This window comes from Suricata suricatta, chromosome 8, assembly GCF_006229205.1.
Source record: "Suricata suricatta isolate VVHF042 chromosome 8, meerkat_22Aug2017_6uvM2_HiC, whole genome shotgun sequence".
Taxonomy (NCBI): domain Eukaryota; kingdom Metazoa; phylum Chordata; class Mammalia; order Carnivora; family Herpestidae; genus Suricata; species Suricata suricatta.
Window position 1 is genome coordinate 140,807,144 of NC_043707.1, and position 23,750 is coordinate 140,830,893.

Consider the following 23,750-nt stretch of genomic DNA (forward strand, 5'->3'; position numbering starts at 1 on the left):
CCGTGACGGCTGCCCCCTGAGTTGGCCCCTTGACGGGCAGCCGAGCGGGTCGGCCCTCGCTGGCGGGTCCGGCTCGCCGGAAAGCGCCCTCACTCGGTGCCGGACACCCACCGGCGACCCGCGGCGGCTGGAACCCGCGGGGTCTCGGCCCGGGGTCGCTCCAGCCAAACGGATGCCTTTGGTTCTGAGTAACAGGTTACTTTTACTTTCCCGTCGTGGGGCGCAACTCTGGCTCCCATGGAAGACTTCCTCCTTCGTTTTGGGAATACGTCTTGGTTTTAATAAGTGATTTGTTTTCCCATTTTTCTGGATGTCGCCCTTCTTCAAGGACTCATTCTCCAAATTCCGCCCCGTGCCCCCTGCCCCTGTCGTCCCCGGGCCTTGCACACCCCGGTTCTCGGCGGTCACACCGAGTCCTTTCGTCGCTGGGACCGTTGCCCCCGCCACTTGGCGACTTGAGGACAGAAACGGGTACCAGAGCAGTGCCCGGTGGCTCCGCTTGAGATGAGCCCTCGTGATGGGTCTGGGTTTTGCTCTCTAACTTGACGGCAGGTCTGTGTTGCCAGCACAAACCCCAGTGATGGCAGAGGGTTGTCCCCGCCGGCCCGCAGCGGTCCTTGGGCGGTGGGGGCGGCTGATAAGTAGAAGGGGAAACAGCCGTTGTTTTTATTGAGTTTCCCACTTGAGAAAAGGTAGGCGTAACCTGCAGAATGAAGAGGCGGGTGTTTTATGTTGGGAGTTGGCGGCCCCACATCTTTATCTCTCAAATCACCGCGTTTCTCTCGGCCCCGGGAGCTGCCGGAAGCAGGCCCTGCCCCCAGGGGAGGGCGTGCGCGCGGGGGGGGGGGGTGCGCTGCCGCCGCGAGGCCGCCTCCTGCAGGGTCGCGGCCAACCCGGGGACAGCCCAGCTTGGGCCCGTCCCGGGAAGGGTTCCGCCACCCTACAAAAGCCCCTTCGGGTCTCAAATCCTGTTCGGTTTCCGTGGTTTCAGGTTAATGTTCCCAGGAAACTTTACAAAAAGTCTTTCTTGGACGATTTGCTGCCAGTGCAAATGCCCAGCGTTACCACGTCACTGCCAGCCTGGGGCGTTCTTCATGGGGGCAGAAGGGAAGGGCAATTTAATAGGGACTTATTGTCCAACTCAGTGCCATCTAGTGAGCTTGAGCCTGTTTCTGCCACCAAATATGCTTTCTTTTTTCATTCATTATTTCCACAAATACGGATGGAGAGCTCACCCTGGACATGGTGTGCGTCGTGGGTGTGGGTGTGGGTGTTTGCGCCTGCGCGGGCATGAGCAGGCGTGGGCAGGACCGGTGTCCTAGGTGCCTCACTGGCAAGTCGGAGTGTCCTCTCTGCACCGCGTGCAGAGTGTGGGTTCTATGAATACTTGTCTAATAAAACATCCCAATGCCGAAGTTGCTTTTTAATTTTTTTTTAATGTTTATTGATTTTTGGGAGACAGCGCCAGCGGGGGCGGGCCATACAGAAGGAGACACAGAATCCGAAGCAGCTCCAAGGTCTGAGCTGTCAGCACGGAGCCCGACGCAGGGCTTGAACCCACAGACTGTGAGATCATGACCTGAGCTGAAGGTGGACACTCAACTGACTGAGCCCCCCAGGCGCCCCAAGAAAAAAAATGTTTAATAAAAATAGATATTGTTGAAAAACGCTAACCAGCACGTGAGCTCACGGGACAGCTGCTGATTGGTCACTGTGGTGGATGCTGAAGGCTGGGGCGCCTCGGGGGCTTTCTTTAAATAAGACGACAGTCAGCTTTGCTGCACTGATTGACTTTTCCTCCTGGGGATGATCCCTCTGAGCACGCGACGCTCTTTGATAGCATTGTACCCACAGGAGAGCTTCCAGCACTGGGGTGCGTCCTGTCACAGCCTCCTGCTGCTTTACCAACGAAGAGTATGTCATACTCTGTTTTCGGTGTTTATTTTTGAGAGAGGGAGAGAGCACATACGCCAAGTGAGCAGGGGAGGGGGCAGGGAGAGAGACAGGATCCGAAAGGGGCTCTGCGTTGACAGCGGAGAGCTCAACGTGGGGCTTGAACCCACGAGCTGTGACATCATGACCTGAGCCAAAATCAGACACTTAACCAACTGGGCCACCCCGGCACCCAGTGTGTGTCATATTCTAAATCCTTTGTCATTTCAGCACCTTAATGGCGTCTCCACCAGGAGTAGATTCCAGCTCAAGAAGCCACTTTTTTTGCTCGTTCATAAGAAACATATCCTCATCCATTCAAGCTTTATCCCAAGATCACAGTAGTGCGGTTCCCTCTTCAGACCACACTTGCGATCCGAGTTCTCCTGCTGTTTCTACCACACCTGCGTCTCCTTCCTCCCCTAATGGCTGGGCCCCCTCAGCTTCCTCCATGAATGTGGGAGGCCACTTCTTCCAAACTCCTACTCGTGTTGATGTCTTGTCCTCTTCCTGTGAATCCCAAGTGTTCTTAATGGCACGTGGGATGGTGAGTCCTTTCCAGAAGGTTTTCAACTGACTTTGCCCCAATCCATCAGAGGAATCACTATCCGTGGCAGCTGTAGCCTTATGAAATGTGTTTCTTAAACAACAAGCTTGCGAGTTGAAATTATTTCTTAATCCAGGGGCTGCAGGATGGCTGTGGTGTTAGCAGACATGGAGGCCACCTTAGCCTTGCTGCGCACCCTCGGAGCTCTGGGCTGAGCGGGTGCACTGCCGGGGGAGATACCGTGAGAGGAGTCTTTTTCCTTGAACAGTAGATCTCAGCAGTGGACTTAAAATACTCTGTCAACCATGTTGTAAGCAGATGACTCTTTCTGACTTTGTTGTTTCTTTTCTAGAGCAGAGGCAGGGTCGACTGAGCGTAATTCTTTAGGGCCCGAGGATTTTCTCAGTGGTCAATGAGCATTGGCTTCAATCTAAAGTTACCAGCTGTGTTAGCCACTGGTGAGCGACTCAGCCTGTTCTTTGAAGCTCTGGAGCCAGGCCCGGACTTCTCTCCGGCTGATGGGCCTCAGGGTGTCTTCTGAGTAAGGCTGCTCTGCCTGCACTGAAGGTTTGTTGTTCGGCACAGCCCCCTGCACTAATGGCCCCGCCACACCTGGAGAACCCGCTCCAGCCTCTGCCGCAGCCTCGGCTGCTTCACCTGCGTTCTCGCACGGGGGACGCCTTCTCCGCTTGACCCTCCTGAACCAGCCCCTGCTGCCTGCCAGCTCCCCCTCTGCCCTCCCAGACCCGAGGGGAGGCGGGGCCTTGCTGTGGGCTAGACTGCGGTTTGAGGACTGCTGTGGCCGGTTTGATCTGCAGAACAGCCGTGGTGCTTTGTCGGCTCCCGGCGCTCACTAGCGCCGCACTTCGGATGTCTTCAGGATCGGCTCCTGTGCCGCCACAGCTCCGCTGTTCGGGGCCACAGCCTAGCTCTCGCCTTCCTCACTGAGCGGGCTGTGACCCTTGATCTCAGAGTTGTGAGTTCAAACCCCATTTTGGGTGGAGCCTACTTAAAACAGACAGACATTTGACTCTTCTTTCGCTTGGATACCTAGAGGCCATTGTGGGGATATTGATTGGCCCAGTGTCCACACTGTTGTGTCTCAGGACAGGGAGCCCTGAGACGGAGAGAGACGGGGGGGCGGGCAGGACACGCACAGCGCTTACCTCTCACGTTTGCTGTTTTACGTGGGCGCAGGGTCACGGTGCCCCAAGAGAGTTCTAATTGTCATATCTCAGATCACTGAGCACTGTGACAGATAGTCATGGTGAAAAAGTTTGAGACATTGCAAGAATTACCAAAACGTGGCCCGGAGGCTGGCACGAGGTAAGCAGATGCTGGTGGAGAGTGGTGCCGCTAGACTTGCTCACCGCGGGGTCACCCAGCGTCACCCAGCGTCACCGCAGAGCTAAGGTTTGTCAGAAGTACAGCGTGTGTGAAGCGCAGTACAGGCCAGGACGGTGAGATGAGCTGTGCGTGGTGCTGGGGCCTGGCGGTCACGTGCTCCTGGGGGTGTTTGAAGGAAAGACGATCTTCTCTCCGTTGAATCCCCTGGACCCTTCTGTTGAGCGTCCACTGATGGCCGCTGAGCCAGCGGAGCACGAGACTCTTGACCTCAGGGTCATGAGTTTGAGCCCCGTGTTGGGTACAGAGATCACTTCATCACAAATAAGTAAACAGGTTACCAAAGAGAAAGAAAGAAGAAAGTCCACCGGTTGTCCCTGTGTCGGGGCGTCCGTGTGGCCTCTGGGGACCGCGCTGCGTGCTCACGGAGCCGATCGTGCAGTCGGGCGCGTGCGGTCTGGTCCTCCACGCTTGCATTTGAGTTTTAGGATCAGTTTGTCATTTTCTTTGGAAGAATCTGCTGGGTTTTGTGTGTGGAATTGAGGAGAGTCTGTCGGTCAGTTTGAGGAGAACCCGGACCTTCACGTCGGCCTCTCCGGTCCGCAGATCCCCGCGTCTGCAGCGCCCGTGACGCCCAGCGGGCGCGGAGGCCTGACTGGCATGTAACCAGCCGGTTCCAGGCGCGCAGCACGACGATGCCTGTGTGCCGCGAAGTCACCACCGCGGTAGGTCCAGTTCACGTCCGTCGCCGCACACGGCTCCAGACGGTCTCCTCGCGATGACAGCGTTTAAGCTTCTCTTCTCTTAGCAGCGGCCAGACACGCGCTTCTCTCACCAGCTAAGCGTTGGTCGCTGTGCGTCACGTCCCTGACTTACACCTCGAAGTAGGTTTTGTACTTTTCGGTCAACTTCCCCCGTGTATCTTACACTTCAGTGCTGTCGTACAGGGTGTTTTTACATTTAGCTTTCTTAGTGTTTGTTGCTAGCACACGGAAGTACATGGTGATTGTTTTCTCCTGTGACCTCGCTGATAGATTCAGTTACTAGATACGGTCCCTTTCTTGTAGCTTCCTTATCATTTTCTACATAGAAGATCATGTCATCTGCTAGTACGATTTTTTAAAGCAGTGTCTGCACTCAGTGTGGGGCTCAAACTTACGACCCCAAGATCAAGAGTCGCACGCTCCGCGGACTGAGCCAGCCGGGCGCCCCTGACGGCAGGCCCACCTGCTCCTTTTTCCTCTGTGCCTTTTCCTTTATTTTCCTGCCGTGTCTCACTGGCTGTGCCTGCAGTCCAGCGTCAGAGAGGAGCGGTTATGTCAGACATGCTTTTGTAAATCTTGGTTTTTTTGTTTTGTTTTTAATTTTTGTTAACATTTGCTTATTTTTGAGAGAGAGAGAGAGAGAGAGAGAGAGAGAGACAGATCATGAGAAGGGGAAGGGCAGAGAGAGGGAGACAAAATCGGAAACAGGCTCCAGGCTGTCAGCGCAGAGCCCAGTGTGGGGCTCGAACTCACAAACCGAAGTTGGATGCTCAACCGACTGAGCCACCCAGGCGCCCCTAAGTTTTGGTTTTTATTAAAGACTCTTTCATATATTTGGACAAAACGTCAGTGTTTCCCAAGCTCGGAGGATACTAATCCACTGGGACATGAATCTGACACCCCCTGGTGGGGTCCCCTCCAGCTAAGATTTAGAGTCACCAGGCGAGCTGGCGCTGGGCACCCGCTCTCCGCTCAGGCCATGGTCTCAGGCTTGTGTGTTGGGGCCCCTCCCCCGCTCTGCGCGGACGGTGTGGGGCCTGCTTGGGGTCCTCTCGGCCCGTCCTCTGCCCTGCCCCCTAGGCACGCTCTGTCTCAGGATAAATAAACATTAAAGAAAAAAAACAACGGATGCCTTTCGGGGCACCCAGGTTAAGCGTCTGACTCTTGATCTCAGCTCAGGTCTTGATCTCAAGGTCGTGAGTTCAACCCCCCGAGCTGGGCTCCACGCCGCATGGGCTCTGCTGGAAAAGACAGCCGCAAGCACTGGCGCCTTCAGTCTGGCTTGGGAGTGAGGTGCGGCCAGGGCGCGAGTGCGGGGAGGCCCGGGCCTGTCCCCCGTCCCTGAGCTCCCCTGCTCCGGCAGCCCCTGCCTGTCCCTGTGCAGCGGGCAGTGTGGCCGGGCGCGCCGCTGGGTTCCACCCGGGGTGCCCCCTGCAGGGGTCTCCCGTCTCCAGCAGCCTGTCCCGCCCGCTCTCCTCCGGGGACCCGCCGCCCCGCGGCCCGCCAAGCGGCTTTCAGAGCTGAGCGCCTGTTCGGTCCCTCGGTCTGCCCTGCTTCCGCCGTCCTCCCTTCCCTCAGCTCTGCCCGTCCTGCTCCGTCATCCAGCGTGCCGACCTCTGCCTCTGCTTTTGTCACCTCTTCTGCCTCTCTCGGGGTCTGTTTTGTTCCGTTTCTGGCTTTATAAAGTCTCGGCGCACTCCTCTTCATCCTCAGAAACTTGAGCGCAGCTCACTGGGGCAGCCTCGACTGTGGCTTGTCGTTTCACGGCGTCGCAAAGTTGGTTTGAGGCACAGTCTGACCCGTGAGCTGGTTAGGAGGAGGCTCGGACGTGTCCTGCAGGGTCGTTTCCTTTGTTCCTGCTTGGTTGTCTTTTCCTGATCTGACTGCACTATGGTCAGAAGGTAAGGCTCTCGGCCTTCACTAGTGAGTTTTATTTAAGACTAAAATCGGTCAGGGGCGCCTGGGTGGCTCAGTTGGTGAAGCATCCGACTTTGGCTCAGGTCGTGATCTCACAGTTCGTGAGTTCAAGTCCCATGTCAGGCTAGGAGCACGGAGCCTGCTTGGGGTTCTCGATTCTCTCTCTCCTCTCTCTCTCTCTGTCCCTCCCCCTGCTCATGTTCTTTGTCTCTCAAAAACAATAAATAAACATTTTAAAAAGCTATTAAAAGAAAACTAAAATAGATTTGTTTGGAAAATGGTTTATTGGTGCTGGATTGAAAATCCAGGATTGTGTGTGGGGCCCGGGGCCCAACGTGTGTCTTCCGGCCGGGCTCCCTGAGGGCGTCCACGCGCTTCTGCGCACCGCGGGAGGGGCATGCACCGCCGGGCACCTGCGGCTCCCCGCTTAGTAACGCGCTGACCCCCCGCCTGGGGCTGCTCCCCGCCGCCGCCGGCCCTTGGCCTCGCCTGTGCAGGAAGCCTGGCCCGGCCCCAGCAGGCCGTTCTTCCCTGTTCTTTGACCTTCGGCTCCTCCAGATTCACTAAAAGCCACAGGCAGTTTCCTGAATTCTTAACTACCTCTGGGATAGAAAGAGACTCTCAAGTCCTCTGGCACGAGGGACTTGAGCCATTTGTCCCCCGATATGATGGGTGCATGCACGTGTGTGTACGGGTTCTTGTACATCTGTGTTCACTGACTTTGTTTTCTTAAGGCATCGGTGTCTTTTCGATCGAAATCCTCATTTACCGACCATGGAAACGGAACCAGAGAAAGTCCGCGTGAGCAAGGCGCCAGGCGCAGACTCGGCCTCGTACCGCTGCTCCGCGTGCCATGGGGACGAGGCCTGGGGACCCAGCCTCCCCACCCGGGGCCGGGCCAAGTCCCGCAGCCTGTCGGCCTCGCCCGCCCTGGCGAGCACCAAAGAGTTCAGGTACGAGGGCCCCTCGCGGCCACCACCCTCACCCGCACACTCTAACACCGTGACCGGGGTGCCTTGAGGGAGTGGGTGCCGGGGCGGGTAGGCCCTGGCTGACATGTGGGTGCAGACGATGGGGAGGGGGTGGGGCTGGGTCCCACGAGCAGGGCACAGCACAGGGTGACTGTCCCTTTCTGCTGTATCAGCCAGTGCCCACGCTAACTCTGGGCGTCCAGGGGGCGGAGGGGTGCCTGCAGGCGCGGTCAGCAGGTGCTTAGGTGACAAGCACCTGGCGGCATTGCAGCAGCACCTGTGGGTGTCGCCCTGGCTTCTGGAACAGTAAACGGGGCGAGTTCTAGGGAGACGCAAGAGGCAAGGGGGAGATTGTAGTAAAAAGCATGTAGTTCTCTCAGGAGAGGGGACGGGCCCGCAGCGCCCTGGTCTCGTCGGTGCCCAGTGCCGACCCGGGCTTCTGTGTGGAAAGCTCTAGCTCACACGAGTGGGGGAGGCGGCCACGGCGCTGCACCGTGGCCTTGGCCTTGGCCCGGGTGTCGTCGGTCTGCCTCCCGGCTGCTGCACGCAGCGTGGGGGTTTCGTGTTCCCGGCAGGACTGTGTTGGTTTTGTGGGGCTCGGCCCACACCCTTCCTCGTTCCGAGACCGCAGAGCTTGGTGCAGTGACAGAGGCCAAGGGTGGCCTCTGCCCGAGGGTGTTGGCGGAAGAAGGAGAGAGGAATGTGCCCAGTCATCCCAGGTCTTGAGAAGCAAACATTAAATGTAAACACTCACAGAGTGAGACCACCACGGCCTGCGCTTCCCTGTGGGGTTCCCACGGCCGGCTCCTTGCACTCTCGTGGGCCCGCTGGCCTGCCCCTGTTGGGGTGTCCTCGCTCCCTCGAGCCCTTGCCAGGCTGGGCGCTGGACCCCCAGAGACAGGGAGAGACGGAGGGCAGCCAAGTGGCAGTGTGCTGGCCGTGGCCCCTGTGGGTGCTGTGACTTGGTTGAGGCGCTCTTCACGCCTCCTGGACAACTCAGGGCATTCAGGTAGCGTCCTTGCCGACTCTACCACCGTGTGAGCATTTTTGTTAGAATTTGATCTAGATAAGGAGGGCCTCTCGGGTCTTGATTCCCAAGGGTAGCCCGAGGACCTGCCCTCAGACAGACTTGGTGAGAGAGGCTGCTGCCGATTCCAGGCCTGTCCCCAGAGGGTGCCTCCCATTCCTCTGGGGCGGGGCCTGGGCACCTGCCATGGTTTGGGGTCCTTTTCCTAAGGAGTGCTCCCGGTGTGCCCCCAAGGCTCCCTGAGTGCTGATGCTACGGAGTGTGGGGACCCTGGGCAAGGGACGCAGCGCAGGGCCTCCCGAGGGCCTCGTATCTGTGCTGAGGTCTGCTCACCTGCCGTGTCCCCTCTCCACACAGGAGGACTCGCTCTCTGCACGGGCCCTGCCCGGTGACCACGTTTGGACCAAAGGCCTGCGTCCTGCAGAACCCCCAGACCATCATGTGAGTCACGGGGGCGCGTGCTGGGGACAAGTGACAGAGCCACCTGACGCGCCAGCAGGGGCCACGGCCCCGACACAAGGGGGCCCACCTGCCCTGGAGGCCGGGGCCGCGGTCCGGCCGGCTCGCTGCTCAGGCACCGCAGGCCCGATGGGCTTCCGCTGTGACCTTCAGAGTTAACGGTTTTGTTTTCTGCAGTAAAAAGTCTGGGAGGAGACTGGTATATTTCACACAACATACTGGCTGAGTAGGACACGCTTCTTTAATTATCCTTTTTTCTCTTCTTTTTTTTTCCTTTGAGGGACCGTGCACGTGTGAGCAGGGGAGGGACCGGGGGGAGGATCTCAATCGGGCTTGCTCGTCTCCTGGCCCTGGGGTCACGACCTGAGCCGAAATCGCGTCACTCAACCACCTGAGCCACCCGGGTACCCCTGATTATTCTTAAAATACAGAGACATCAGCTGGAGCTTTCAGAGCCCTGTGTTCACTTTTGAGAGACGCCCCACCATCCGGGTGCGGCTGTTCCCGGGCTCTCCATGAGGGCCGAGGCCCGGACTCCAGGGCGTCCTCTGTGGCCGTGAGGTGCCCGGATGAGAAACCACAAAAACTAAGCAATCGAGGTTATTTGTCTAGACTCCCAGTGGGATTCTGGCTCCTCCCGTCTAGTACTTGGGGGCTCCAGAGGGGCGAGAGCTGTGTGTGGGGCTCTGGGTGACGGTCCGGCTGTGGCTTGTGCCTCATTACCGATGTTTCTGCTGTCAGAAGTCCATCCCACACTGACCCTGGCGCCTTGCGACCAGCTCCCCAGCATCCCTGCGGTCCAGGCCTCTCGAGGAGCCCCCGGCAGGACCCCCTCCTTCAGGGCGAGCTCGGTGATCCCACATTTTACACGGGGCGAGGCCCGTGGGCTCAGGTGTGCTCCCACGGCTGGCGGGTCTGGGGTCTTGGCTCTCGCGAGGAGCCCCAGCGATGGGGACCCCAGCTCTCGGGTCACGGCCCTTCTGAACTGGTTCCAGGCGGTCAGCCGCCTCCAGGCTTCCTGGGGAATTGCTGTGCGAACTGGGATGTCTTGTGAATCCCAGTGTCCTGGCTGCCCTGCCTCTTCTGGGCTCCCGAGGGGCAAGCCTGGCGCTGGAATGAGGCCTTGGGGTCTCTGCTTTCCACGGCCGTGTGGTGACTGCTGCCCAGCCCAGGAGGCCGACCCCTGCCCGTCTGCCACGGCCCCCCGAATCCCCCCGCAGCCTGCTCTGTGCAGCAGCCACATGGGCAGCGGGGCCCAGCAGAGCGCCCCCAAACCCAGAGCCCCTGCTGCCGCTCCGCCCCCGCCCGTGCCCTGTGCTCCGTGCCTCCTGTTCGCTCTGGGCCAGTCCGGCCCTGCCTTGGCCTTTCACTGCCTGAGGGCCTCTCTTGCACATACCCGTCTTGGCAGAGCTGTTCTCACCTTGTCACTCATCGGGGCCCAAGTGCCACCACGAGTGGCCTCTCACCGTCTAGCCTTGATTATCCATCATTTACTCCCAGTCAAGCCACAGTCCTCCCCACGGTGGGAGGTGTGCGTGTTGGCCATGGGGACCTCCGCCAGGTCAGATGAGGCGGCGTGGTGGGGTCCCTGAAGCAGAGGGGCAGAGAGCCCGGCACGGCCCCGGGCGCTCCGGGCTGGGCTGGAGGAGCGCGCAGCCTTCTCTTCCCTTTCTAGCCCATTGCCCAGCATGGCCTGGTGGGCCTGCTGCGCCTGGCTGGGGCCGGGCTCTGCGTGTCCTCCACTGATGTCTTCCCTAACGCGCGAAAGCAAGGTAGAGGGCTTGATCACAAAGAAGTTCTACTTCCTGTGTTATTGTCTGAAATTTCACAGTGGGCGTGTGTGCGTTTTCTCGTATGTTGAAACCTGTGGAGTTCTCGGTGCCTGACCGCCCTTGGCCACAGTTCAGATCGCTCCTGGGAGCCGTTGGGTGCCCTCGACTCCCGCCCCACACCCACAGCCCGCCTGCCTGGGAAGGGCCGGCGCCCCGCCTTGCAGGTGACGCAGCAGGAAGCGGCGGCCAGGCCTGTGCGGGGGCCGAGGGCCGTGCCCGCCTGGGTCAGCGGTGAGGGCCTCCGAGGGCAGCTGCGCCCCGCTGGGCGGCTTAGTGGGGAGCAGGGCCCCTCCGCTCCGGCTTCTTCGGGGTTGGAAGTGGTACCAACGACTTTTTGTTATAGATAGGTGATTGGCCAAGAGGATCGGGTGAACAGTGAAAAGATTAAGATTTGTTTGATTTTTAACTTTAGGGAGCCGTTTTGCCTTAGTTGTTTCACGCAGCCTCTCAGAAGTCCCTCTCAGAGCGTCTGGCTGTCGGCGCTAAGCCTGCAGGAGTTGGGTTTACAGAGTGGATGTGCAGCGGGGGGAGGCCTGGGGGCCGGTGGTCCTCACACTCGTGTCGTTGGCCAAGCGGGAGCGAAGCGCTGCGCGCAGAGCAGCGGGTGCCCTGCCTGTGAGCCACGCGTGTGACCCGGGCCGGCGATGGGGCTCGTAGAGGGTGGCGTGAGCCGCCCCTCCCCTTGCAGAAGCGCCTGGAAAGGGTGAGTGATGGCCAGTCAGTAACTGGGTGAGGTCGGACACCTCACCTCTTGTATTGCTGGTCTGTGTCACAGTTTTGGAGGTGTTTGGGGGGCTGTGAAGTTTCCAAGGGAAGCCCCTGCCCTCAAGGCACGACTTGGAGCAGGTGTCTAAGTTGGGGGCTTGGTGGGAAGGGGCAGTCTTTCTGCCAGCAGGCGCCGCGGCTGTGAGGACTTTGCCACCCGGCCGAGGGGAGTGACGCGCCTGTCCGCACTCCCGGGCACTTCCTTTCCCGCGTGAGTCCCAGCGGTTCTGGGCGGGCGCGGGTGGGTGCTTGCCGGGCTTTACACAGTGTGCGGGCCCCCACTGGGCGCGCTGCCTCCCAAGGGGCGCGTGCCCTCAGCGCGGAGCCGCTGCCCGAGCACCGCGGTGCGCCCGGCCTCCCCGCGCCCCTGCAGCGGGCTGTGACCAGTGAGGGCAGAGTGCTTGCGAGCTTTTTAAAAAATTAGACCCTGGGGCGCCTGGGCGGCTCAGTCGGTTGAGCATCCGCTTCGGCTCAGGTCATGATCTTGCAGTTTGTGAGTTTGAGCCCCACGTCAGGCTCTCTGCTGTCAGGACAGAGCCCGCTTCTGATCCTCTGTCTCTCTCTGTCCCTTCTCCACTCACATTCTTTCTAGTTCAAAAATAAACATTAAAAAAAAATTAAACCCTGGGCCGCCTGGATGGCTTAGTCGGTTGCGCACCTAACTCTTGACATCAGTTCGGGTTGTGGGGTTGAGCCCCCTGTCGGGCTGTGTGCTGAGCACGGAGCCTGCTTGGGATTTATTCTCTCTCTCTCTCTCTCTCTCTCTCTCTCTCTCTCGCTCTCTCTCGCTCTCTCGCTTTCTCTCCCCCCAAAGGAAAAAAAAATACTACACCCTATTAATGGGGCAGTTTTCAGTTCACAGGAAATTGAGGCACAGCTGTAGAGATTTCCCGCGTGCCCCCCCCCCCGCCAGGGGCCTTCTGCGGGGTGGAGGAAGGACGGGGACGTGGCACCACCTTCAGGGTGCCCGGTCTGCAGAGGGTCACTCGCTGCTGTGCCCTCTGTGGTTTGGACGAGGCTGTAATGACGCGTGTCACCACGGTGGTCACGGGGAGCAGTTTGCCCTAAAATCCTGCCACCCACCTCTTTTTAAATTTATTTTTGAGGAGAGAGAGAGAGAGTAGAGGAGAGTCAGAAAGAGAGGGGGAAAGAGTCATTCTCAACCAGGCTCCGCACTGCCAGCATGGAGCCAGACTCGGGCTCAAACCCATGAAACCGTGAGATCACAACCTAAGCCAAAACCACGAGCTGGGCGCTCAACCGACCACGCTCCCCAGGCGCCCCTGCCATGCACTTCTTAACGGTGTGAGTTTTAATTGGAAAAGTTAAGGGTCACCTGAGTTGTTTGTGCCATGGTGTAGGTATGGGACCATATCCCCCCCACCCAAGTCCCATACACAAGGCAGGACGGCTGCGTCCCGAGGGGGTCTTCAGTGGTCCCTGGGAACAGAGTCTCCAGTTGGCTGGAGTGGGTGTTGGTGGGACGCCTGCCGTCCTCCTCTGGGTGCAGGGAGGGCGTGGGGCAAAGAGCAGCTCCGCCTGGAGCCACCGAGGAGCCTCATTGCAGACACTCGGGCAGGTGCACATGAAGGCCAGGGCTGCGCGGGCGGGTCGTGGGCGCCACGGGCAGCAAGGGCCCCCCGGGGGTGGGGGGCCGCCGACGGGCCGAGCAGCTGGGGAAGCGCAGCCTGGGAGTGTTCCAGGGGCTCGGGCCCCGGGAGAGACCTGCGTCCGCGGAGGCCGGGCGCCTGCCCGAACGCTGCCCTCCCCCCCAGGCACATCCAGGACCCTGCCAGCCAGCGGCTGACGTGGAACAAGTCCCCAAAGAGTGTTCTTGTCATCAAGAAGATCCGGGACGCCAGCCTGCTGCAGCCCTTCAAGGAGCTCTGCGTGTACCTGATGGAGGCGAGTGGGCCGGCTGGGGTGCGCCCGGGACTCCCCTCTGCACCCCCACTCCGTTGTCGTTGGCTGGGTTCCAGGCCGGAGGTTTGGGAAACGTGCCTGCCAAGGCTCTGTGCTCATCGGGGCCACAGGCGGGGCTGGCTTCCTGCCCGGGTGCCGGGTCTCGGATCCCAGAGCTGGCGAAGTCAGAGGCCCCTTTCAGGAAAGTGACTTCTCTAGGCAGGTGTCACAGCACCTCCCGAGAGAGGGGAATCTGGACGAGCAGGTCCGGGCGATCTGCTGCCAGAACTCAGGAGCCATTTTCTCCCTTCATCATAAAGTGCTGAGGCCTGCTCCTGAAACCAGTGCTACACCGTGTTAACTAACTTTAATTTAAATAAATAACTTTATTTTTTTTTTATAAAAAGGTATGGTTTACATTTTTTTAATGTTTATTCACTTTTGAGAGAGAGTGTATGAACAGGGTGGGGGGCAGAAAGAGGGAGACACAGACTCCGAAGCAGAAGATCATGACCTGAGCTAAAGTCGGACACTTACCTGACTGAGCCACCCAGGCAGCCCTAAATAAATAAATTAAAAAAAATAAATTGCTAAGGTTTAAAAGGAGGCTCTACGGAAGAGCAGCGTGACTTGAACTGGGTCTTGTTGGCCGAGCTGACGTGCTGGTCTCCCTTCCAGGAGAATAACATGATTGTGTATGTGGAGAAGAAAGTTCTAGAAGACCCTGCCATAGTGAGCGATGACCACTTTGGACCAGTGAAGAAGAAATTCTGCACCTTCAGAGAAGGTGGGTCTGTGCTCGGCTCTGTCACGAGGCTTATTGGCATCATTGCTCTGGACCTGGCGGAAGCTCCCAGCGTGGGCAGCTGGGCCCTGTGGGGCGTTGCGGCCGGCGGCTGTGACTCCTTTTCTTGTGTTTGTTGTTCTGTTTTCCAGATTATGACGACATTTCCAATCAGATCGACTTCATCATCTGCTTGGGAGGGGATGGGACCCTGCTTTACGCCTCCTCCCTTTTCCAGGTGAGGTTTCCAGGCGGCTCTGGTCCGTGTTGTGTATAGAGGTGCTTTCTCGGTGAGGGTTTCCCACCATTCCTGTACATCGCGGCTTATTTGTTGGGTTTTTTTTATGTTTATTTTTGAGAGAGAGAGAGAGAGAGAGAGAGTGTGAGTGAGGAAGTGGGGGAGAGGCAGAGAGAGAGGGAGACACAGAATCTGAAGACAGGCTCCAGGCTTTGAGCTGCTGGCACAGAGCCTGATGCGGGACTTGAACTCATGAACCTTGAGATCACGACCTGAGCCGAAGTCGGACGCTTACCGCTGAGCCCCGTCAGTTGGGTTATTTGGCAGAAGAGCAGGTTTGCAAGTAATGGCACACGACACCTCTCCTCCGGCCGGACCTACGGCTCCGGCGGGGCCTCTGCGCCGCCCTCCCCGGCTCCTCCCGGCCTCCCACCTGCCCGCTGGCCTCCCGCGTGGTCCCTCCAAATCAGCACCGACCGTGCACGCACGTGCCTGTCCCCTCCCGGGGGCGGTTGGGGGCAGGTCCGTCGCTGCTGGGGTCACCTCGGCGGCCTCCGAGCCGATCGGCCCGCTGACCACCCCGCCTCGCTGGCTCACAGGGCAGCGTGCCTCCGGTCATGGCGTTCCACCTGGGTTCCCTGGGCTTCCTGACCCCCTTCAACTTTGAGAACTTTCAGTCGCAAGTCACTCAGGTGATACAGGGTAAGTGAGAATGTTCTGGAACCTGCACGCAGCTGTGAATATGGGGTTGTCTGCTCACTTCGTGTTTGGGATTTGTAACGATGCATAGAGCAACAGTTCTTGAGTGTTTCAAGATTTGGAGATTTGAAATTTTTGCGTAGTTCAGACATTTCTTCCTAACGATGAGAAGCTGAGGCCCCAGCGTGAAGCTGCCGGTGCGGCCCGGTGGCGCGAAGGGACCCTCCCCGAGGGCGGGGGGCGGGGCCTCTGCCTCCTGCGGCCTCACCACCCGTCCGCCGCTCCCGCAGGCAATGCTGCGGTTGTTCTTCGGAGCCGGCTGAAGGTCAAAGTCGTGAAGGAGCTCAGGGGCAAGAAGATGGCCATCCCCAATGGGCTCAGCCAGAACGGAGTGCTGGCCGCCGACCTGGACGCGGAGGTTGGGAAGCGGGTCATGCAGTACCAGGTCTGTGGCCGTGCAGCCCTGCCGGACTCCGGGCCTTGCCCCGCCTGTCACGTGGCCTCAGGAGAAGGCACAGTGTGGGAGGACCCTGGGCTAAGCCCAGGGTGGGGGGGGGAGCCTGACCTCGGGACCACCCAGGGTGGCCCCGCCGGCCTCTCCCAGCGTGCGGTGACCTCGTCCCCACAGGTCCTGAATGAGGTGGTGATCGACAGAGGCCCCTCCTCCTACCTGTCCAACGTGGACGTCTACCTGGACGGGCACCTCATCACCACGGTGCAGGGGGACGGTAGGTGGGCACCTGGGCCCCCGTGGGGCGGGGCGGGCAGGAGCCCACGGAGAGTGACCCTGCGGCCTGTCCACCAGGGGTGATCGTCTCCACCCCAACGGGCAGCACGGCGTATGCAGCCGCCGCCGGGGCCTCCATGATCCACCCCAACGTGCCGGCCATCATGATCACGCCCATCTGCCCCCACTCGCTGTCATTCCGGCCCATCGTGGTCCCCGCGGGGGTCGAGCTGAAGGTCAGAGTCCACCCTCCACCCTTTCTGGCTTGAGCTCTTGTCTGGAACCTGCGACGCTGACCACGTGCCGGGCCGTGGGCACCCCCCCCCCCCCGGCTGGGCGCGGTAACGGGGCTTCACTCTCCTCCTTGTCTGTCTAGTTGGCAGGGGCAGCGCTGAGAGCCGGGCTGTGGGCCCTGGAGGGTTAGAGATGGGCCCTGCTGGGTAGGGGCGGGGTGAGGATGGAGGCCTCGGGCCTGGTGTGTGCGGAGGACACCCGCCACCTCTCGCCCCTCCCCGCTCTCTGCCTGCCTCACACTCCCTCCTTTGGTCCGGCCCAGGCCGGTGTGCCCTGGCTGTGAGCCCCCGTGCACAGGGTCCTGTCTGCAGGTCACAGAGAGGGAGGACTGGATCCAGACCCCTGGCCAACGTCCCTAACCCTGGGTGGATGGTCAGTGGTGGGCCAGTCGGCAAGACTTACGCTAATGCCTCAGGGCCCGGGACTGGCCCTGGCACAGTGTGGGTGCTGTGGACACCTTCGTGGTTCCTACTGGCCAGCGCTGCCCTCTGAGGGTGGGGGTCAAGGGGCTCAGCTGCACTCCTGAGTCCACACCCACCTGCCTGCTTAACCCTTTTAGATCATGCTGTCACCGGAAGCAAGGAACACTGCGTGGGTGTCCTTTGACGGCCGGAAGAGGCAGGAGATCCGCCATGGAGACAGGTGTGTGCGCCTTGGGGAGAGCCGAGGTGGGTGCGGGCGTGGCCCCGCAGCCTGCTGTCCCTGGGGGGTGTGGCCTGCCCCCCCTGGTGCTCGGCCGAGGCCCGCCCCCCCCCCACCGTGCCCTCGGGGCGGGGTGTGGGCTCACCTGTCGGTACCTCCCCCTCCCCTCCCCTCCCCCACTCAGCATCAGCATCACTACCTCTTGCTACCCGCTTCCCTCCATCTGCGTCCGAGACCCTGTGAGTGACTGGTTCCAGAGCCTGGCGCAGTGTCTGCACTGGAACGTGCGCAAGAAGCAGGCTCACTTCCCGGAGGACGAGGACGAGGACGAGGAGGAGGCGGAGGAGGAGGCGGAGGCGGAGGCGGCGGCGGGGGAGGAGGGCTAGGCCGGAGTCCCCGCCGTCCCGGACTGAGTCCCAGCGCTGCTTTGCCACTCGCCCTCCGGGGACTGCTGTGCGCCCCGCACAGGCGTCCCGCGTCCCGTGCCCCGAGTCAGGCGCTTTCGTTTGTAGCCAGAGGAGCAGCCGCGATCTGCCTTTTGTCGACCAGATCAGCTGTTTTTAATATTTTAAATCTGACTTCTTTTTGCATTTAAAAACAAGAAAAGTGATGGCGGGGACTCTGAGGCAGACGCCACGCTCCCCTGCTGTCGGGCAGAGCCTGGCGCCCGGGGCAGGGACGCCCGGCTGCTTGTGCTGTTTGTACTTTCTCGTCGGGAAACCTGTGCTCAAATCAGTCTGTTGAAATTCCGAGGGGATAGGAATGGATGGATCTGTCTGTCTGTGTCGAAAATAAATGTCTCGTAGCCAAAACCTCACTTGAAGCTACTACGATTTCCCTCCCTTAAATCTTGCACCTTTTCCGCCGGAAGGACTCGGAGCGGACGCTTCTGCAGAGAGCGGTTTGACATTTGACCGGCTGAGGAGCGGAGGGTCCCCTCACCCTCCCGCACCTCGGCCCGGCCGCCAGCCGCCCTCTCCGCCCCGTCGTGGAGTGACAGGTGGCGGCAAGGCCCCGCGCTGTGGCCCCACGACCCACACATTCCCCCCGGAAGGGATTTGAAATCCTGTGTCTACTCCGCAGAGATTATTTTAAGCTTTCTGAACTGCTGCGTACTGATTTTCTTGCACACACTGAAGATTTCAGAAGGAAGGGGACTCGTTCCGCTGTTTACATGTGTTCTGTGTGACGCCGTTGCTGGGACCACTGTGTTTAGCATCGTCACCGTAGAGGTGACGGTCCAGGAGCGAAGGGCGCTTCTCCCTCAGGGCGCCGCCGGTCAGCGAGGAAGGAGGTGGCGGGACCTCCTGTGCCCGTTCGGCTCTTGCTTCTCCCTGTGGGTCTTGGGCTCGCGGGGAAGCTGCCAGCGTTCCAGCGGCCCCTCGGGGCGCCGGGCCTGCGCGCGGGCTCCGCCTCTGTCTCTGAGTGATTTCTCTCTGAGCTGTGTGTTCAGTCTGGTAAGGTGGCAAGAACAGAAGGGACAGGGCTGTGCCTTGCTCCCTGGGAGGGTCATGTGCCTCATTCTAGAGCTTTCTAGAAAGGCTCCGGGGCCATGCCCGCTGTCACCCTCCCAGCCAGGGGCCTCCGCACGGCAGGCTGTGCAGCCTGAGCGGCGTCTCCTAGGTCCGCGCCTCGGCATCTGGTGCTGGGAGGTGGGGGCCCTCCCCGCCGCCGCCCGCCTCCCTGGGGCAGAGAAGGGGCCGAACCAAACCCCCACTTTAGGTTGAAAAGAGAGTGGTGTTTGGAATTCAGGTCATTCGTTTAGACAAAAAAAAAAAAAAAAAAGAAAAGAAAAAGCAAGTCTGAAAGGAGCATGATTTGGAATGATCTAGAAAACCTGGATTTTTTTGAAGTAAATTCTTAATGTTTCATATTGTTAATATCTTGAAAATTTGTTAAATGTTGTCCAAAGCCTTATTACTATTTTCAGATTCTTTCAATAAACAGACTTGTTTAAAAAGCTGGATTGAGTTGAAATTTTATTTTGGTCTTTGTAGCCAGTGCAGAGACAGCACGGGGGGAGCACGGAGAGACGGGGGCCTGCCCAGGCAGCCTCCACCTTGAAGCCCACCCCTTGTGCCCCCTCAGCCTTGCCGCTGGCCTCCGCCTCGTGGGCAGCCCCGTGTGCTGGCCGCGGGGTGCCCCCCGCCGTCGGCACGGGCCCAAGGCCCGGAGCGGATGCTGGAGCATCAGCCCCCCACCCGGACCCGGGACTCTGCTGCACACGCAGGGGCACGTCGCCTGACTGCTCGGGGGCCCAGAGGTGGCTTCAAGCCAGCAGTGTGTGTGGACCCCAGGCTGGGCCTTGTCCCCTCAGGTGGCAGGAGGCCTTTGAGGGCACGGGCCAGAGCCAGCTGGCCAGAAGCAATGGCTCACAGGTGGGCACTGGTTCTGCCCTCAAGGCCACACGTTTCAATTACGGCTGGTGACCTCTGAGCCTTGGACCTTTCTGCTTTGGGGAAAGTTGGGTGGGGGGCACAGAGGCCACAGGCCAGGTGCCCCAGGACATCCTGACCGTGCTGTGTGCCCCTTCTGTGGGCTCAGGGCTCAGGCCACCACAGGCATCCAGTCTTCAGGGCCGTAGCCTTGGAAACCTCTTCCGGCCTTTGCTGGCTGCTCTGGGAGGAGCACAAGATCAGACCCCGCCCCGGGCCTCCCCGCTCCCAGCCGGGCCACAGGCCATGTCACAGCAGTGCTGTCCCCAAGAGCAGCGGTCCCCCCCACCCGGGAGCCACCAGGTTCCAGGAACCAGCAAATCTGTCTGGGGGTGAGGGGGGCCTGGTCGGTGGGGACCATTTGGAGGAGCATAGAGGGTGGGGGGGGTGGCAGGACATGAGAGGAGGAAGGAAACGCAGTCACCACATGGAGGAGCGCAGCCACTTCTGCCACATTCACCTTCAGAAAGATCTAGGCCAGAGCTTGGGTGCTTTTCAGAATCATGGAAACACTGAGGATCTGGTGGGAAGAGCTGGGGTGGGGCCGGGGAGAGAGGGGTGTCGTGCAGACCCTTCGGCCAGCGCCCCTCCCATGGAGGCCTCTGCTCAGGGCTGGCCTTCCCCCCCCAGAAGCACAGAGGACAAAGGCGGGCCTTGACCTCAGCCCATGGCTTCCTGTGAGCACAGTGAGGACAAGCGTGGCCCCTTGCTCACCAGACGCTGGCCTGACATAGCAAGGGGGCTACCCCCTAACCCTGTGGTTTCGTTTCCATGACCTTTAACCCCATGGATCCCAGAGACTGAGCCCCAGGGACAGAGGCTGCAGGTGCCCCCACTGGGACGAGGCCAAGGTAGGGGGTGAGGTGGAGTCAGCCCAGGACAGGGCGCATCCTGTAGGGTGTGGGAAGGGACACCCAAAGGGCTCCCATCCCTGGTTTGGGGACAGGGGCTGTTTTCCCAAACCAGCTGCTGGTCAGTGCCTCCTAGCCATCTTGGCAGGGGACCTGGTGGCACAGAAGAGGGGTCCTCATCCTTTTTCCTACCTCATGAATGGGACGCAGGCCCTATTCTCCGGGCTTCTGGGGTTTCTGGGCCCGCGTCTGCACTTCCTGCTGTCCTGGCACCTGGGAAGACGGCTCCTGCGGGCCTGCGGGTGCGCCCGGCAGACCAGGGCCTGGCCCCAGACGGGGCCCAGTGAGCGGGAGGACAGCTGGGAGGCCAGGAGGCGGCGCATGCAGAGAAGCCACGCTGCCCGGGGCGGGGCAGGACGGTGGTGGAGCAGCGCTCGTGCGGACACGTGCCTTCCTGCTTCCTAGAAAACCACTGTTTATTTAAACTTTTTTAAATGTTTGTTTATTTTTGAGAGACAGAGATCTCTGACAGCAAGGGAGGGGCAAGGAGAGAGAGAGAGGGAGACACAGAATCCGAAGCAGGCTTCAGGCTCTGAGCGGTCGGCACAGAGCCCCGTGCGGGGCTCGAACTCATGAACCGTGAGATCATGACCTGAGCCGAAGGTGGACACTTAACCAACCGAGCCACCAAGGCACTGCTAGAAAATCACCCTTTAATCATCTTCCAAGTCCTGAAGGAGGAGAGAGTTCTCAAAAAAGGGTCATAGAGGTCAGGAGCCCCCCCCCCAGCTTTGTGGAGGGAGGCAGGGCTTGGGCAGAGCACCTGAGGCCCCAGCTAGAGCTCGGGAGCCCCGACTTCAGTCCTTTTGTCAGTCAGATCTCCTTCACGAGGCCTATGTCCTGATTCCTGTCTACACTGGGATCTGTGCTGGAAACGGGGATGTGCAAATTAGCAGAGACATTACTTAAATGGCCCCATTTGAGCTAAGCAGACTACGGAGCATCCTGGTCAGTCTGTGTTTTCTCACCCAAAACTCTGCTTCCTGGAATCGAGTTAAAGGAAGAAGCTGTGGCATTTGTCACGAATGACCCAGTGACGTGGCCCAGTGGTGAAACTGCTCATTAACAGGCAGCAGTGTTTCCTTTGATTATTTGGGGACAAACTGTTGACAGGACCAAGAGAAAGGGACGGGACACCAACTCTGGAGGGCGTCCTTGGAGCACGGCTCCCTTAGGCAGCAGCTGGAGGCCCGACAGCACTGCTCAGAGACCGACTGGAAGCCCAAGAGGGCAGGGTCCCCGGAGTCACACGACATCGTTTCAAAACTGTTTCCCCACATGAAACCTAAGAGATTTTGCTGTAAAAATTTTGAGTTTTTATAAATTTGCATCTGAAATTATTTGGCTACAAAGGACTCACTGACCACCCAAACCCAGGACCACTGGGCAGTCATCAAGCATCTTGGGCGGAGGGGGGGTTGTGCCAAGAAAAACCTACCATGTGAACTTTGTTCAGAAGTTTGGGATGACGAAGGCAGCGCCATCGTGTGTTCTGAGGAGGGCGCGCAGGGCAGCGGGAATCTCGCTTCTGCTTTCTTGGTGTATCACCTCTGGGCCAGGTCCTGCCCCACACAGCCAGCCCTGCACACTCACCCAGGAAAAGCCCGGCCTGCAGGCACAGTCCGCTAAACTAGTCGGAAAGAGAAAAGATACTAATTTTAGAATTATTTTGGGGAGGCGCCTGGGTGGCTGAGTCAGTTAAACGTCCAATCAGGTCATGATCTCGCAGTTTGTGGGTTCGAGCCCCACGTTGGGCACTGTGCTGACAGCTGGAGGCTGGAGCCTGCTTAGGACTCTGTGTGTTTGTGTGTCTCTCTCGCTCGCTCGCTCGCTCTCTCTGCCTTTTCCCTGCTCCTACTCTCTCAAAAATAAGCAAACATTTAAAAAAATTTTTTTTTAATTTTATTTATTTTGAGAGAGACCATGAGCAGGGGAGGTGCAAAGAAAGAGGAGAGAGAATCCCAAGCTGATAGCATGGAGCCTGATGTGGGGCTCAAACTCAGGAACCAGGAGATCATAACCTGAGCTGAAGTCAATAGCCAAATGCTTAACTGAGCCATCCAGGCGCCCCCTGAATATACTAATTTTAAAGCACAGTAAAGAGAAGTAAGTTGGAGAGAGCACATGGATGGTTCAGTTGATTAAGCATCTGACTCTTGGTTTCAGCTTGGATCATGATCCCACGTTGGGATCTTGCTTGGGATTCTCTCTCAAATAAATAAAGTTTTTAAAAATGAGAAAATTACTTAAAAAAAAAAGTAAGTTAGGATAGGTGGTTCAGACAATTGAGCATCTTACTCTTGATTCAGGCCCAGGTCATGGTCTTAGGATTCTTGGGTTTGAGTCCCACATCAGGCTCTGTGCGGGGCATCAAGCCTGCTTGGGATTCTCTTTCTCTCTCTCTCTGCCTCCCCAGCTGTGTTCACTCTATAAATACATACGTTACATACATACATACATAAAGGTGAACCTAACAAGAGTCATCTTGAAGGAGAGCCCGTTAGCCACAACCTCGCTCCAGAAAATTATGTAAATTATGTGGGCAGGCACAGGTGCAGCCTTCCAGGTGCAGCCCAGCACCTCCACACACGGCCTCGGGACCCAGCTGCGCCAGAGGCCTCGGGGCTGCTAGTTCCACCAGCCAATACGCTCCCTTCGTCTTCCTCTTCTAAAGCTGGCCAGCTTGGACTGAATTTGCGGTCCCTCCAAATCAAAACCTGATCAGCCGCCCCCATGGGAAATCAAAGGCCAGGTCCTCCTAACTAACGGGACCCCACGGCACATCCCCAACCTGGGCCGTGGCGGTACGTCCCGGACCAGAACAATGGGGGGAGACAAACCCCCCACCTGGGTCGCGGTGGTACGGTCCGGACCAGGACAATGGCGGAGGGGACACTAGAGTCCAACGTTGCCCCTCTCCCCACACACACACCTGGGCCGCGTACGTACGATCCGGACCAGAACATTCGCCCTCACATACCCGGCTTTGGGAATACGGTCCGGGCAGAACAAAGGGGTGGAGGACGGACGCCGAGGCCCAACATTCAACCTCCCCATCTGGGCCGCGGTGGTACGGCCCGGACCAGAACAATGGGGCGGGAGGGGGGGGAAACGACGACTAACAGACCCCCGCAATCAGGGCCGAGGTGGTAAGGCCCAGACAAGGACGGTGGGCGGGGACCGCTGACGCCCAACATACCCCCCCCCCCCCAACTGGGCCGTAGTCGTGCGGTCCGGACGGGGGACGCTGACGCTCGATAAACCTCCCCTAGCCTGGGCTGCCGTGGTACGGTCCAGACTAGGACAAAAGGCTGGGGATGCCGTCACTCGTCACGCCCCCTCCCGCCTGGGCCACCATGGTAGGGTCCGGACTAAGACAATGCTTGGGGGTCGCCGTCACCCAGCAGCGCGACCGCGTTCCCAGTTCCGAGGTGGCGGCAGGGAAGCCCCGGGGACAGGACCTCGAGGAGCGCGGGTCGCGGGGCCACAGGGGCCGCTGGCGGCTCTGGGAGCGCCACTTCCGGCGCGTCGCTTCCGGCCGGTCGCGGGCGCCTCCTTCG

The 23,750-nt window shown here is 59.4% G+C and overlaps 2 protein-coding genes and 1 long non-coding RNA gene across 9 annotated transcripts in view; 2 read left to right on the top strand and 1 right to left on the bottom strand.

Annotated features, from left to right (window-relative positions):
* Positions 1-18,806, top strand: part of NADK (NAD kinase) — a 19,927-nt gene extending 1,121 nt beyond the window's left edge. For 2 of the 3 annotated variants that reach the window (XM_029947038.1, XM_029947040.1), the window contains exons 2-13: positions 7,239-7,457; positions 8,860-8,943; positions 13,334-13,463; positions 14,139-14,247; positions 14,397-14,482; positions 15,082-15,184; positions 15,325-15,378; positions 15,472-15,626; positions 15,810-15,909; positions 15,987-16,144; positions 16,762-16,844; positions 17,029-18,806. In XM_029947038.1, the coding sequence (XP_029802898.1) occupies positions 7,239-7,457; positions 8,860-8,943; positions 13,334-13,463; positions 14,139-14,247; positions 14,397-14,482; positions 15,082-15,184; positions 15,325-15,378; positions 15,472-15,626; positions 15,810-15,909; positions 15,987-16,144; positions 16,762-16,844; positions 17,029-17,230 (1,483 nt within the window). In that variant the 3' untranslated portion in view covers positions 17,231-18,806. The remainder of the gene's footprint in view (positions 1-7,238; positions 7,458-8,859; positions 8,944-13,333; positions 13,464-14,138; positions 14,248-14,396; positions 14,483-15,081; positions 15,185-15,324; positions 15,379-15,471; positions 15,627-15,809; positions 15,910-15,986; positions 16,145-16,761; positions 16,845-17,028) is intronic. The other variant, XM_029947039.1, reaches the window with a different exon arrangement.
* A 2,056-nt stretch (positions 18,807-20,862) lies between these two features.
* LOC115298361 lies at positions 20,863-23,280 on the bottom strand. 4 transcript variants are annotated; one of them, XR_003911719.1, is made up of 2 exons: positions 23,171-23,280; positions 20,863-21,820 (listed from the first exon to the last, which is right to left on the bottom strand). It is a non-coding gene; the product is annotated as an uncharacterized LOC115298361 (long non-coding RNA). The 4 variants fall into 4 exon arrangements; XR_003911716.1 differs by having other exon boundaries at positions 23,123-23,280; XR_003911718.1 differs by lacking the exon at positions 23,171-23,280 and adding an exon at positions 22,982-23,002.
* A 142-nt stretch (positions 23,281-23,422) lies between these two features.
* The window catches only part of LOC115298360 (solute carrier family 35 member E2A), a 26,726-nt gene continuing 26,398 nt past the window's right edge, over positions 23,423-23,750 (top strand). For both annotated transcript variants that reach the window (XM_029947042.1, XM_029947043.1), the window contains exon 1: positions 23,423-23,549. The gene's annotated coding sequence lies outside the window, so the exon portion shown is untranslated. The remainder of the gene's footprint in view (positions 23,550-23,750) is intronic.